The 15,679-nt window shown below is 37.0% G+C and overlaps 1 protein-coding gene across 2 annotated transcripts in view; it reads left to right on the top strand.

Moving 5' to 3' along the window:
* The window catches only part of LOC106679414 (leucine-rich repeat-containing protein 9), a gene marked incomplete at its 3' end in the record, with an annotated part of 43,596 nt that overhangs the window by 17,118 nt on the left and 10,799 nt on the right, over positions 1–15,679 (top strand). The window contains 5 exon segments of one of the 2 annotated variants that reach the window (XM_014418564.3): positions 3,878–4,040; positions 4,114–4,259; positions 5,812–6,474; positions 9,200–9,421; positions 12,468–12,623. In XM_014418564.3, coding sequence (XP_014274050.3) covers positions 3,878–4,040; positions 4,114–4,259; positions 5,812–6,474; positions 9,200–9,421; positions 12,468–12,623 — 1,350 coding nt within the window. 2 annotated transcript variants of the gene reach the window in all.

Below are 15,679 nucleotides of genomic sequence, written 5' to 3'. Positions count from 1 at the left end.
TCATTAGAGTGCTACCAATGGGTAGTTTCTCTACACGCCTGTAACACTCCAATTTAACTTAGATCAGATTTACTAAATGTCTTATAATGTACAGTTATAAATATCAATAAATAAATTTTTTTAAAAAATTTAAGGAAACAAAATTTAAATTCACAAACATTGATTTGTATTTTACTTCAAAATCTGATAAAAAAAAAAGGTTAATTCATCATGAATCATATCACATTAACTTAACACTCTAGTTTTTCTTTACAATGCATTTATTTGTGAAGTATTGCTGGTTAACTCTTTGTGCTGAATCTACACGTTTGCAATTTGCCCTAAATCCAAGACTAATGCAAATGCTTCGTTGCAACAAACGTCGATATTCACAGACTTGTTTTGCAAATTGAAAGGAAACGTTAGTACAAGCAAAGTAGATATTAGATGATAAAAGTTCATAGAAATGGTACAACATAAACAATAAATTCAAATCTTGTCCTTAAATTTTTATCAGTAACTTATCAGTTTAATTACCTAGACATATAATGTCTTTATAAATGTAAATCAGTACCATGTTGAATAAAAAATAAGCCGGTAAAGTTAGTCAACAAGATTTCAAACAAGTAATTTTTACCAAATCGATAAGATTTTAAAATATACAATCTTAAACAAGAGTTAATTATTAAATTTAGAGGTTTGGGAAATTCTTCAATTCATTAAAACTCGAAGAACGCCCTTCTATTTGTGCCCGAAAAGCGACACTCATCACATCCACACTCTTGCTCAAACGCGGATTTGCCATAGTTTGTCAAACGTGTAGAGGCACTGTACATTACCTTTATTCGACATCTAACCGAAGAAATGGCATAGGATCCACAAAACAAGGAAAATAGAATAACCCCAAATCAAAGAATAGGACTTTTTAATTCACTCCTTTCGAAACAATTAAAACTAAAACTTAGACAGAAGTAGAATACATACATTTACTTACTGAAACCCACTTGGACCCTACGTATCAAATATATTTTGGACAACTTTTCAAAATATCTGAATCACACTAAAAATCTTTCAAGACAAAAATAAAACCTTCCGGGTATTTTCGAGGTCATTGTGTATGATTAATTAGCTATGAATTGAAAAAAGAGGTACCTTACATTAGAAAGCCTCGAGATTGCGTGTTCAGTTGGTTAAGTAGCTGATTAAGAGATGATCTAATAGGATGAGTTTTACTGAAACTAGCCCTTAATCCTCGTAGGGTGAACACTCCGTAGGGAAACTACCCAATCCGTCATGAAGGGGTTGACAAGTCCTTAAGAAACTAGCTTTGGGTCCTTATATGAAGGAAACTTCACTCAGTAGGAAACTAGCCTACAGTCATGAATGGGATAGCAAGTCCTGAACGAACTAGCTGTAGGTCCTTATGAAAGGATAAAAAGGTTTAGGAAGGAAGAGACATTCAGAGAAGGCAGTGTGAAATAAATATCCAATATACTTTTCCAAAAATAGCACTAGAATCTACTGATCCACTATTTATATTATTACACACTGCCTTCTAAGGAAAGCAGTGAGTAATAATCTCCCTGAAGGGGAAACTCACACTTAGGTCTGTCGGAGTTGTCTGGTCTTAGGCGGTTCTCCAGCCTGATATACACTTTACATAATGCCCACGACAAGGCGTATTCAATAATAGATTAGAAAGGAAGGCCGTGCCAGGGGATGAGCCCTGGACACTGACTAGGTAGAGGAGGTCTAGGTGAGAGAGTCTGAGGTAGAGTAACAGTTCTAGTTGCCGAGATGAAGCGGACGGACTAGAACTGTCATGATAGGAGCCAGGTTACTAGTTGCCGAGATGAAGCGGACGGACCAGTAAGCTGATAAGGCTAGGTGCAGCTCTAGTTGCCGAGATGAAGCGGACGGACTAGAGCTGTGGAGAGACGGGATCAACTACACTGGTTACCGAGATGAAGCGGACCAGGTTACAATCTTAGTTGCCGAGATAAAGCGAACGGACTAAGATTGCTGTAGATAGGGAAAGGAGATAGGTCATCGTCTAAGGTGAGCATTCTAAACACCCACTCTAGTGAGAATAGATTGGCATTTAACTTCTCTATCTCAAGTAGAGTGTAAGCCACCAGCGCTATTACTAGACCTGGAGAAAAGGCTTGATTAAACGGATCAATCCCGGTGGCAATTAAAGGCTTCATGTGATCGGTTATCACTGAGGATTCACTCTTTTAACTCTACTTGAGATAGTTCCGTAGACTCTTTTTGCTCAATCTCTTTTTATTTTATAATTAACATTATTATACATTACATATTAACATATATACATTTGTACAAGAGATCGTATTTTTATAATCATAACATTAAATACAATTGCTTATCTTCTGTGACGCTTGTAATGCTGGCCCCTGGCGGGTTACAGCGGCACTTCGTGCTCGCTGATTGCTACAGGTCTATCAAGGTCAACTTTCTTGGCTATTAAACGCCATTGAGAGACGCTACGTGTAAGACGCATTTTATTTTTTTAAACTGTGGCTATCTTCACCAGAACTCTGAGATAGCAAAATTTGAAAGTATATAAAGAGATACCAGTCCACGACGACAATAAGAACATGGGAGCTGTCTGTTGAAGCCAGTTTGCTTATGTCCCGATTATTCCAGGAATGATTTGAACAACCTTACGTGTGAGAACGTGGGATATTCAAAATATGGAGAACAAAAACAGAAGAAGGTGTTATGAAACCACTATCTGCTAGTGTATACTTAAACTTCTATAGCTCCCAAAAAAAATCCATACGATCCGACATGCTCTACGACGCAACATAAAATACTACTCATCACACAGACATCGTATATTGGATGTATGTGTCGGGGTTGTCTGATCTTCGGCGGTTCTCCAGCCTGATATTCACTTTACAGAAAGCTCTCGACAAGGCGTATTAAATAGTAAGTTAGGAACGGCCGTGCCAGAGGATGAACCCTGGACCTCTTACGTAGGTAGAGGAGGTCTAGGTGAGAGAGTCTGAGGTAGAGTAACAGTTCTAGTTGCCGAGATGAAGCGGACGGACTAGAACTGTGGAGAGACAGGATCAACTACACTGGTTGCCGAGATGAAGCGGACGGACCAATGTAATCGTTGAGGATCAGGTTACAATCTTATTTGCAGAGATAAAGCGGACGGACTAAGATTGCTGGATAGAAGGAGAGGAGATAGGCCATCGTCTTGGGTATGCGTACAGAAAAGTGGAAATTCTTGTGAGAATCGATTGGCAATGAACTTCTCTATCTCAAGTAAAGTGTACGTACGCCACCAGTGCTAGGACTAGGCCTGAGTAAGGCTGTGGATCAAAGATCAAAGAGGGGGATTTAGAGCCCCTTATTTATTTGTCTAGACCGAGAAGCGGTCGGTACATGTCTACTTGAGATAGTTTGGTCCATTGTTTTGGTGTCGTTTATTAATCATTTTATCGACATCGTTAAGTGTTATGTACAGAAATTATTAATATATAAAAATGAGAATGTGTTCTTACAAAATAAAGTATGTAATATGTAAATTAGAGAGCTTTGGTGAGGCTTGAGATACAGCGCTCTGGTGAGTTGTGACTCAAAGTTTTCATCTTGCGAGGATTTACGGCTAGTTCCCGTGAAATTCAATAAGTCGTTTCATCTCACCAGCTAGTTTAACTGTATGAACACTCATTGTCGAGTTCTCATCTTCAATTGGAGTTAAAATAACTTTTCTTCACTTAAGAGTTAGTTAAAATATCTATAAAGTTTATCAGTTCACATTAAACTTCGCTTAGATGACTCCTTAATAAGTAATTGCATTTTGAAAATAAATATCATGAAATTAAGCGAGACAGTTAATTAACTATTTGAATTTTGAGTTAAGGAAGAAGAAAACAACCCACACTTTAACAAAGAGGAGACACTATTGCTCGAAAAAGAACCTTACCTGCCTTCACACGCTGCTGCTGAGAGTTTGTTTTGCAATTCAAAAACATGGGGAAATTTATCGAAAATAGTAGTGAGAAAGTTGAATCTAAGGGCATTTGGTAACAACATACTCTCTTATTTCATAATACTGAAGATATTTCATTTTTTTTATTGATTAAGCTTTTTTTTTAGGATTGGCAATCCCTTTACCAAAAGTAAAGGAATTAGACGCTTCTTATAACAAATTAATTTGTTTGGGAGAAATCACTCATTTGTTTCCAAACCTTGAGGTGCTAGATGCATCTTTTAATGATTTTTCTGATGTTCCATCCAAATGTGTAGGTATCTACTGTTAATCAATAATATTATAAATTCATGATGGTGGTTGCACCAATCTCCAGCAAAACTAGAATTTGTATAACTTTGTCCAAGATTTTATTAAAACTCTGGTAACTTAGCAACCTGTTTCTGGTCCACAGTTTTGTGTTACCTTGGTAACCTGAAACTGAGATAACTTCCAAACTCCGAAATTCCTTTCGCTAATGTTAGAAATTATGTGTTCAATTAAATTTACAACTGATTCAACAGTCACTTTTAACTATCGAAATCACTGAAAAAGTCTTCACCGACCACAGTAAAAAATTATATGGTCGACGACGAAGTACTTTGTTTTCATTGTCGTCTGTATAATTGTCCATCTCGATCAAATCCAATTTATTAAATTTGGAAAGAAACTGAAGAATAGATCTGTTCTAAGAACCACTTCTGACAGTCCGGAACTATTGAGCGTGCTCCGTACAAGTTTTGAGGAAGAGAAACTCGTACGTCGTAAGAAAGACGCCTTCTCTAGATAACAGATCCAATTGGAACTATAGGAGGTTTCTTGTATGGTTACCTACTTAGATGTAGAATTGCTCGGCTATCGTAGGGCCATTCTACATGATCCAGATATCTTCGGCAGGATATACATGTACTCCTCAGTCTTCATATCTATTTCTCGGTGACAGATCTTTTTATTAGTAATCTGGTAATATAACTGATTCGCCTTGGATATTCTATCGGAGATCTCAACGTCTATCTTGCTCGAGATCACAGTCCCAAAGAAAAACTCTTTCTCCTTCCCTCACTACCTCAAGTACGATCACTTAGAGGTTTATCTTTTGAATTACAGAGAAGTCTCTCCGTAATCAGCACTAATAAAGTTTTAATAATTACTAGTGTCATATACTAAATTGAAATCAATGGAGAGACGTTACATTCTCTACTATTTCACATATAGAAGATGTGGTTTTCGTATTTCTCTCTCTCTCCCAAGTACATCGGTAAGGTCCGATTCAACCTTCTTCATGAAGAAGGCTGTGAAAAGGACATTTAAGAATTATCGGTATTTACGCAACAAATTTGGTTCCGTATCTCCCAATCAGTATGTAGTCAAATATAAGTTCGCACACAATCCATCGAACCTTTAGTCCGATTTTGATGAATTTTTTAGGGATTGTACGTGTTAATATCATAGGTTCCAAATCAATTACTACTTTCACTTACGCAGGCATTAACACCTTTTTTACTTGGCGCACTATGTTTCGAAAACGTCTCGTCCAATTTGGCCCAAATTTGTAAAGAAGTTGGGAATTAGAGTTCCACCAACCTGAATTCCACTAACCCATTTCTCTTCTTCACCATGCGCAATGGTATTTTTCTTGACATACATGTTTCAAACATGTAGATATTAGTCTAAAACGACATATACAATTTGTCAAAAAATAAAAATGATAAAATTTATTCTCAATGTTTCCTGATTCAACAGGAACACCAAAGAACCTACACTGAAGTGTGTAATTGGAAGAATTTATTTTTGCCAAATAATTATCAAGTGTTATTTCTTTGCAGGATATGCTGCATTTATATTATATCGATCTGTCCTGGAATTTATTCTCAAGCCTTGGCGAACTCTTACTATGGATAAGACGTTCGGCTCCGTTTACCTCAAAACTCAATTTGAAATTTAACCTCTTTGCAGACATTAACAATAATAGTCACGAAGAATATTTAGTTTTCAGATTACTCGGCAAATTGACGACTTACAATGGTTCAGAACGCAAAAAACCAGCAAATATTTTCAAAATGGAAGATCTTTCCGGTCTTCCAATAAAGCAAGCCCCATTAGATCCAATTATACCAAATCATTTGGAAGTTTTGAAACTGAACAACCAAGATGTACCTTTTAGCGATGTCCAAGGGCCACAATTGAGGCTAGAAATTGATGAGAAATCGACTTGCTTGTATTATCTAAGAGATGAGTCTTTGTTCGATTTGGACGAAAAGTTGTCATATAAAAATATAATTTCATGTTCGATAACGAAACGTGAATTAGAAACAACACTATGCCTAAGGAATTTGAGACATCTAAAAGAAATAAACTTATCACGTAACCTCCTTGAATCTATTGAAAGAAATATATTATGGAACAATAATATTGTTAAACTTGATCTCAGTTGTAATTATATCAAAACTCTTGCGGTTTTAGCAGATTTACAGTTTCCGAATTTAAAGGTAAGTATATATGCATAATATAGAAGGTAAAATGATAGTTATTTAGTGGTTTGTTTCCAAATGGTGGGCGCAAGAGCAGTGCGCTTTTTCTGTTCCAAACCTGCACTCCACTTGCGCCCGCCATTGCGATGAATAGTTGAGTAGATTTAGGAGCGATAAAAAAAGGAATAAACAAATATTTTTTTCGGTTTCTTCGTTCCTCATGAAGGCCCATTTCCTGTCGTGATAATACTCATCTTCACAGCATAATATTCTCCTACGATATGAAAGGCTTGTTTCTCGCTGGGAGCATACAGAACAAGAGCCCGGTGGAAGAACAGTTAGTTATTTGTGAATCGTATCGTTGCCACAGTCCTATGTTCGAATCTGATGATCTATCCGGCACATGTGTCCCAGATGTCGAAGAGAAAGGTCGGTGAGCGGTATTTTGCGTTGATGTGCGTTCGCGTTTACACAGCTTGAGTCGGTGCCCTCCTTTTCTCAGAACTTCGATGTTTCCTATCAGATCCGACACGAGGTAGGCCATCGCCAAAGCTTGATGAATGTTGGTGCTCTTTCTAATAAGCGTTTATTACGGCAGTTTTGTTTTGTTAAGGTGTTTTTGAGGTTTAATTCGCGTTCATACAGTTATTTTGTGTTTTTTTTCTTCTAGTTGGACATGTATTGTTTTGTTTTTTTGGAAGGCTATAAATCAATTGATAAGACTCAATAATCAGAAGTAAAAGCTTTCATAGAGAAAGCTTCTTAGAGGAAGAGCAGTTCCCTGTCACTGGTTATGTCGACGAACCGGCTGCAGCGATGTCCTCTAATAACAGAGCTGGCCTAAAACACCAAGTAGAACGTTGTGCCAACCTGGTTTGAGAATAGTGCGATAGAAAAAAATTGCGAATGGCCTCTAGCAAGGCACAGGCCATTCTCTTAAGAGAAAAAACTGATAGGGCCCACCCTATTAATTTAATATTTCGAGGAACAAGTAAAGTAGTCGCTTACCTTGCCATAAGATTCGTAACAGGATTTAAAGTGACTCCTCACTTGGATTACTTGGGGAATGGAGTGGACCAATTCTTGAACGGCCTTAGTCGCGTGGGGGTCGCCTCAGATACTCTGCGACAATTACCATATATAAAGGAGTGATCGTGGGATTTCTAAGGCTTTGCTTAGAAACACCAAGGCATACCCGAGTGTTTCACATGAGGCGGTGCAAGTTTTAGCGGGAGAGGTACGTCTCGACCTTCTTCTGCAGGAAGAAATAATGATGTTTAAATTCAAGCGAGTCCTCCTAGACTACTGGCTCTCTCAATTTCTCACGAGACATGGGGGATTTCGAGTCAAGCTTCATATCCACCCGATGGATATCGAACCTCTATGCTCTAGTTGTGGTGTTTTGAAGACTGCTGAGTTCATCATAGACTGTACCGCCTTTGTTGCACTACGCGCCAGATTCCTGAGGGAAACCGGACTCTACGTCCTCAGAGAGAACGACTTCCCTCAGCTAGTGAGCGAAGAAAACTACCCATTTTAAAAAGAATATGTATACGGGTGAAAAACAATTATTGGACCAAGGCACTTCAATCTCTACTCCCACACCGCTCTGATTGACAGAAAGACTGATCTGATTGATATTATTCCGTCAACTGCAATAAGGCCGAACCGTATTGACTTTTTGTAGTGTGCTGTTCGAAACGAATAAGTGGAAATGAGTAAGGAAACAAGCGCTTAGATTATGACGTCGACTTATGTATCTCGTGTTTTAAACTCTATCATATTTTATTTTTATTACATACGGAGTTATTTTCGAGAAAAAATTACTGAGGTGAGTGAGGAGTGGAGCCACACTTATCCACACATCCTAATATTCTTAGATCGTCAGTTTATGCGCAAGGAAGGAACTGTTAACAGTTGTAGATGGAGAAGCCTATATGTCCTCCTCCTAGTACTCCTAATTTTTAAGTCGCAGTTTGAAAGTGTTATGTGGCGTTTCTACTTGGTAGCGGAATGAGTGAGTGAATTAGATGGTCGTATGGTAAGCGTATTGGTCATTGGGAGTGTCATTTACAGTCTTAACTTCTTCCCCTTCTGTCTATGGAGGGTTTATCTAGAAATTAAGATAAAGTAGGTATTTAACTATTTCCTGGCACTTAGTTTCATCGCCTTGGAGTATTCCTGTGTGGTTGTCTTTACGGCAATAAATGTCCCCCTTAATATTGAACTTTACAACTATAAATAATAATATATTCAGTAAATTTGATGTAAGTTTATAATGGAGTAATACAGGTGTGTAGAGAACACTCTACTAACGTTTTTACATTAGAAGGTTTCTTTGGCATCTTCTTTTCAGGCACCTCCTAGGATTGTCAGGAATGAAAGAGGAAGCAAGGAACTAATGGGTGTGTAGTCCAATGTAGGATCTGTTCTACAGGGGTAAGAACAACAATATTAAAGGAGAGTGTAGGACAGTCGGCAAGTTTACGACAAAGAGTGAAGGTGATTTGATGGGCTTTGTTGGGATTTATTTTTATCCTTCAATTTTGGGCACCGTTCTTCGATGGTTGTGATATGGGATTGGAGAGTTTGGGTTGCAATCAAAGGATATGTCATTGGCATACGTGGTAAGGATAGTCCTAGGTTCGGTTGGGATGTAAGCGTTCTAGCTGCTTAAAAAAATACATATATTAAAGAATACATACCTAACATAATGCATTTAATACATAAATATTCTTTTCAGTTCCTTGACATGTCTAAAAACCAACTACAGGATTGTTTTGGGATTGAAAATGCGACAAATATCGAAGAACTCAATGTCGCCTTCAATAATATTTCAGAACTTGACAGGTTTTTGTTTTTAAAGCGTTTTAGAAAATTACGTTTCATCGACATAAGAAGGAATGGTATAGAACAAATGGACACTCTGAAAAGATACTTAATTTATCACGTCAAATCACTCGAGGTAATATTTAAGTTCTTTAAAACAAAATAATATCTGATTTAGGAAAAAATAAGCAGATAAATTTAATTCAACTATAAATACTCATAAAGCTCTTCCAAAATTTATTAGGTTTTCGATTTCCAATAAAGACACATTATAGATAAATAATTATAGACCGCATCTCACTCCATATCCATATCTCTACAAATGGTCATACATTCTGATGATCTATAGATGTTTCGTTTTCAAAAATAGATGTCATAAAAAAAGAGAAGGGAAAAATCCCATTCGGTAACTAATCTGTAAGTAGGGTCTAAGAAACAAATATTGAATCTACTAATTCGCAAAGACCTTTGTTCAGTTTTTTAGAGACTACTTAACATTTCTTATATTATACATATCTTCTTACCTACATAATATTATATTTCATCTTTCACTGTTTTCAATCTACTACTATCTAATTCAACGATTAACAAACAATATTTTTTTTACTATTCTATTATCAATTATCATTTTTTTTATCATTTATGATTCAATTCATTATTTTGTATAATTCCAAATTTCCAAATTTGTTTGTATACTATTGCTGACCACACCCCTCCCCCCCGGCAAACCTCTCCAATCATTTAACAATTTTTTAGTTTTATTATCCATAGCTGAAGATTACGGTATGTCACTCCCCTGGTCCACAACTGTCATTACAGAAAAACGTTATAAAAAAATATTTATTAACTCGTTAAAAATTTAATTTTTAAATATCTAAAATGATATAATAAAAGTAGTCAATTGCTATGTTTTATATTGTTATCATAACTGAAGGTAATTATCCAAAATTATTTATATTAATTCAAATAAGTTGGGTCCTTAAAACTATTATCATTGAATTACTTTTCCAAAAGCTTGTTAACCAATTTCTAATTATATATCTTCAGAAGATATTACCTTTGAATACATAATTTATTAGGGAATGGTATTGGGTAATAAAAGTTTCAATGATAGATAAATGAACAAAGTATTTATTTACAATTTTAATATACCTATAAACAGTATAAAACAATAAACGTGATAGAGATAAATGGTCTTTCCAAAAGATATCTTTACACTGTATATGAATACCTAGGTGGGTGGATGGAAAGCTACAAGTGGTGATGTGGTTGGTTCTTCCCTTTTCCTTATTATTTCTTTAACTCGGGCTCCTCCGTAATTTAGTTCGACTTTCCTCACTTAGGTATTGGAGAAAAAGGGAGGGAAGGAGTGTTACCTTATGGTCCCGTCTTCCTCATTGGCTTCTCGTAGCTCCACCTCTAAAGCATTTATCATAAAAATTGACTGACAAGTGTTTGTTGTAAATCATAATTGACTTATCCTAAGGCTTGCTGGGAGGTAGTTTACTCATGGCAGCTTAACACCTGAGGTATTATTCAGTTAGGCCTTAAGCGGTCCCCAAAACTCTCTATAGGTCTCTCTATGCATTAACAAGCGTCAATGGTTTCCATGACAAACCAATGTCTCCCAGGGTCTAAGACTAACCAGAAGTTCAGGCTAAAACCTATTTGATTAGATTCATAATGTTATATATAATATAATGTTTTACCATGTTAAATGTTGTAAGTAATGGATTGTGTGTAGCCCTATTTAAAGTCATGTTAAATGGTAAATGCATAACAGTTCCTAGCGGATTTTCTGAGCAGCTTGTTTTATAAACTTTCCTTCCAAAACTTCATGTTATCGTTTATTTTAATTTTTGGTAATTTATTATAACATGCATAAATTAAATGGAAAGTGGAAATTTGGTCACTGAGTGTCTTGTTGATCTTCTAGCTTGTGAGGAAGAGTGTAATTTTTTACACTTGAGATTCTCGAAATACATCCACTTTACATCTTCTGTCACAGTTTGATAGAGAAATGACTTTCCTTTGTACAGCATTTCATGAGTGGTTTTTCATTTTTCATGTCTTTCTTTCAGTTCATGTTTCCCATCAACTAGATCTTTGGTTTTGAAATGTATGAACATAAAAATCTTCTCGTAATAAATTTAAGTAATCCGTGAGTTGATATGTTCAAGTGTTCATCCTCATTTAACAATGACTGCAATTCCCTTTCTTCAAAATTTTCCGCAGTTGTTCACATTTTTCATTCCTCTCATCAAAAACGTCATTTGTAAAGTTTTGATACCACTCAAAGCACTGTGATTTAACAAGAGCATGTTCGCCATAAACTTTGACAAGCATTCAATATGATTCTGTTGCAGCTTTCTTCAAATAGTAACAGAAAATTGATACTGTCTACCAATCTTAATTTCTAGGCACAAATTTTGACATGTTAAACAATATTAAAAACTATAACAGGGGTATTCATGATGTGTTAAATGTAAAATATTTCACCATGTTAAATGTTACAAGTATAGGATTGTGAGCAGCCTTATTTAAAGTTATGTTAAATGTTAAATGCATAAGAGCTCCTTGCAGATTTTTTGAGCAACTTGTTTTATAACCTTTCCTTCCAAAACTTCATGTTATTGTGTAATTTTAAGTTTTCACTAAAGTAATTTATTACATTTATAAATTGAATGAAAAGTGGAAGTTGTGTAAAAGTTTAGCTACTGAGTGCCTTTTTGATCTTCTAACTCGTGAGGAAGAGAATCAAGATGAGCTAATTGACAACTGTCATTAGTTCATTATTATTGTCATATATTGCTTCATTAGTTTTTAAAACATCTAAAACAATACTAACACAAACAACGTGCAAGTAACCTAACACGACAGCAAACAAAATGGTGACGAGCTCAGTTGGTATGTTGCGTGACGTCATTCTCTATTTAACCTAGTAACAGACTCCCAACTATGTTATATAGTTTTAAAATAGTAAAATAAGGAAATATTTCTTAAATATGCTCTTAAGCATGAAATAATTCTTAATGCTTTAACATATTAAACTAAAGATCATGAAAACCCCTTCTATAAGCAATGTAGGATATTATAATGTAATCTACAATATATAATATTCAAAAGTTAGATCTTATTCCTCAATTTTAAAATATTTTAATAGTTACTATTTTATGTTATAGTATATAAACGGTGTTTCCATAAGTGAAAGTGATATTGCTGAAGCACATAATGCTGTTGGCGGAGTACTTGACAATGACTACTTGGAATCTGTAAACAAGAATAAAGATCTGAAAAAAATGAAACACCTTAACCTCGTGAATGCATCGATTAAATTGGTAACTCTTTTTTTTTTAATTTTTTTTTTCCCTTCCTGGCATTGCTGCCATACGGGGTTCGGCAACAGTGGGGTAGTGCGTTAGGATTGCGCATGCCACTGCTGCCAATAAACATCTCTTATATTAAAAAAAAAAAAAAACTTTATTTCATATATATATACAAAATTAATAGTGGAACCATTTAAATTTTTTTGGGGACAATTACATTTAAAAACGTGGCGCAGCACAGCACTCGGTTGAGTGCCTTAAGATGGGGCTACACCTTATCCACCAGCATCCGTCCGGTACGTCCAGCACGTCTGGTCCGCATCCGTCCGGTTGTCACCTCCAGTGCGCAGCCTAGTCCAGCCCTCCTGGTCTCAAACTGCTTCTTCGCTGTCATCTTCATCTTCATCTTCCATTGGTGGCTCGCCAACCCCGGGCGGCCGAGCCCTTCCCAATGTAAAGTGACCACTTCCCTCCACCCGTAGATGAATTCCCTGAAGTACGGGTAGTTATCCTCCTCCATCAGCAGAGGGAAGTCCGACTCGGCGAGGGCGAAGATCCCGCTTTTTCTCGACAACCTGGCACGGTGACCTTCCATCGCGGTGCAGTCCAATACCACGTGCTCTGCTGTTTCAGGGACCCCACACGTTGGCACCGGGGGTCGATGTTCTTTCCGAAGCTTTGCAGCTTTCCCCGGAATCCTCCGTGTCCTGTCAGGATCTGCGAGACCTAATAGTCTGGGATGACCCAACCTGCTCTCAATCTTAAGTGGACGGTGGGGAAGAATTAAATTGGTAACTATTCAATATATAAATACAAATATCAGAGTCGGCCTTCACTGATCTAACCTTTACTACAGCGATCGATGGTCTTGAAAAGACACCTGCATGATTAGGGACGTTCAGATTGATCATGTTGGGTAATACTGATAAATTGCCAAGAAAATTTTGAAATTGAGAGGACTAGGAGTTTCGTTCATGTAGTAGGAATACGGCAACGCATATTTCGTGAAAACTTATTGTTTGCTTCTCACTTCGTAAGAAAGTACTATTACTACACCTACGGTTGTGCAAGGAGGTGATTTGGTCAGAAGCTCGTTCGACCGCCAGATTTTTACCAAATTATGGGTAGGTGGACCTTGAAGGGCTCCCGAACCCACAGGGCTGACTCACGGCTACTTCGAATCCAGGTCCTTAGAGTTAGTAGTCCAGTGATATAAATATAATATGAAGGGCCATTGGTTCATTACTTTGTAAGGACTTTTTTTTTTTTTATGCATAGTGCAAGACCTGGTGTAGTCGCACCCATAACCTCATTTTTGCCAAATCATCTCATTAAACGAATAATTCATTCATAGAATGATGGAAGTGTCAAGGTGGGTTATTCTCTTGACTATTCTGCTTGTCCAAAAAGCCTCGACAATTCGTGTTCAGTTAATAAAGGTAAGATAGTTGATAAGGAAGATGACTAGATAGGATGAGACTAATACGTGACACCCGTTATGTCTCGGAGGATGGTAACCTTGTCTTACCGAGTATTATTCCGATAAACACGAGGGAGTATCGAAGGGAGCTGAAGGGTAAATATTCTCCAGAGTCTCACAGGAAGATGTTTTCGTCCAGCCGGGTTCTGAGCCGACAGAGGCGATGAAGCTAGGTTAGCCCTAGCGTATGTATGAAGCGTAGGTAGCTGCCGGAACTGTCAACGGATAAAAAGGTAGAGGTGAGATAACATGTCATGGGTTTAACAAAAATACCGTTAGAAATCAGAATCGGATTTGACTAAAACTGTCTCAAGCAGGGGTTTTGATAGGCGATTAGTGATCATCTAAGGTTTTTTTTTTTTTTTTTAAAACCCCTACAAAATTTTAATGGCGTATTTATAAACAATGAACTTTCTCCTTTTAGTGTAGAATATCTACATTGTAAGGAGTCCTTTGAGGTGTATTATTTTTGTTGTCAGTATTTATAAAAGTGTATAATGTGTTGGGGCACACATTATTTCTGAATTTAACAAACTTAAATCTAATAAAAACTTAATCTTAAACTTACGTTGTGTGTTGCCAACACACCGCAGGGGGGGGCAGGTGTTAACGTGTTGAATAACGGATTCGTACAGTACTAAAGTGAATTGAATAATTGATGCAGCTCCGGTGGTCTCTTCCTCCTCCACGATGTTGTGCGTCCGATTTTCCTCAACATCGAATCCTGACAAGTTTGAAGAAGGCGCTGGGTTCCATCTGATATGTGGGTAAACAATGGTGCCCCATATAGTAGTGCTGGTCTCAGAATACTTTTGTATATCTGCGTCTTCAATCTCAATGAGAGAGCAGAAGTGAGGAGGTGGTAGAGACGATATGACTCTCTTCTTACTGTTCTCGCCTTCATTTACAAAAACATTTTGTGATTTTAAGAGCTTAATTTATAGGCTTAGTGCATGCGGCTGTGACCGAGAAGCGGTCTTATCTTAACTGCTTGATGTAGTTTCGTGTGTTATTTTGGCATCATTTATTTATTCTTTTATCGACGTTGCTAAATAGTAGTAAACATTAATTAAATTGTTTTTATAAAATACAATAATATATAAATTTGATAGCTTCGGTGAGGCTCGAGGTGCTGTGCTCTAGTGGATTGTAGTTGAACTCTTTGTTTCCCTCGCTCAAGAAGTATCGTACACAATACGTATAATCCAGCAAGTTAGTTGAAGGGTGCAGGCCTGTGCCAACCCGCTGAGAAATCACCCCTCCGACAAGACCTGGGAGGTGGCAAAGCACAGTCCCCTTGGTAGACGTCCTCGCCGAGGGAAGGACTTCAGCAGTGTGATGACTCTGCAGCTTGAAGTCATCACACCACCATCATCACCAGCCGGAATGGCTCCTCCCCATTTCTTGTGAGCCCCCCAGCTGTCAAGCCACCAATGTATAACCGCCTTCAGCGGACCATGTTTGTGTGCTCATCTTATAATGCCATACGGCAAACGAAGATATAATGTAAATTGTATATGTATAATGTATTGCATTATATTATTATGTATTCTGTAACCATATAAAAAATAAAGAGGTTAGAAAAAAA

Source organism: Halyomorpha halys, unplaced genomic scaffold (assembly GCF_000696795.3).
Source record: "Halyomorpha halys isolate HHAL.00 unplaced genomic scaffold, Hhal_1.1 Scaffold13.1, whole genome shotgun sequence".
Taxonomy (NCBI): domain Eukaryota; kingdom Metazoa; phylum Arthropoda; class Insecta; order Hemiptera; family Pentatomidae; genus Halyomorpha; species Halyomorpha halys.
The sequence above is the reverse complement of the archived record's forward strand: the minus strand, read 5'-3'. Positions and strand labels throughout refer to the sequence as shown.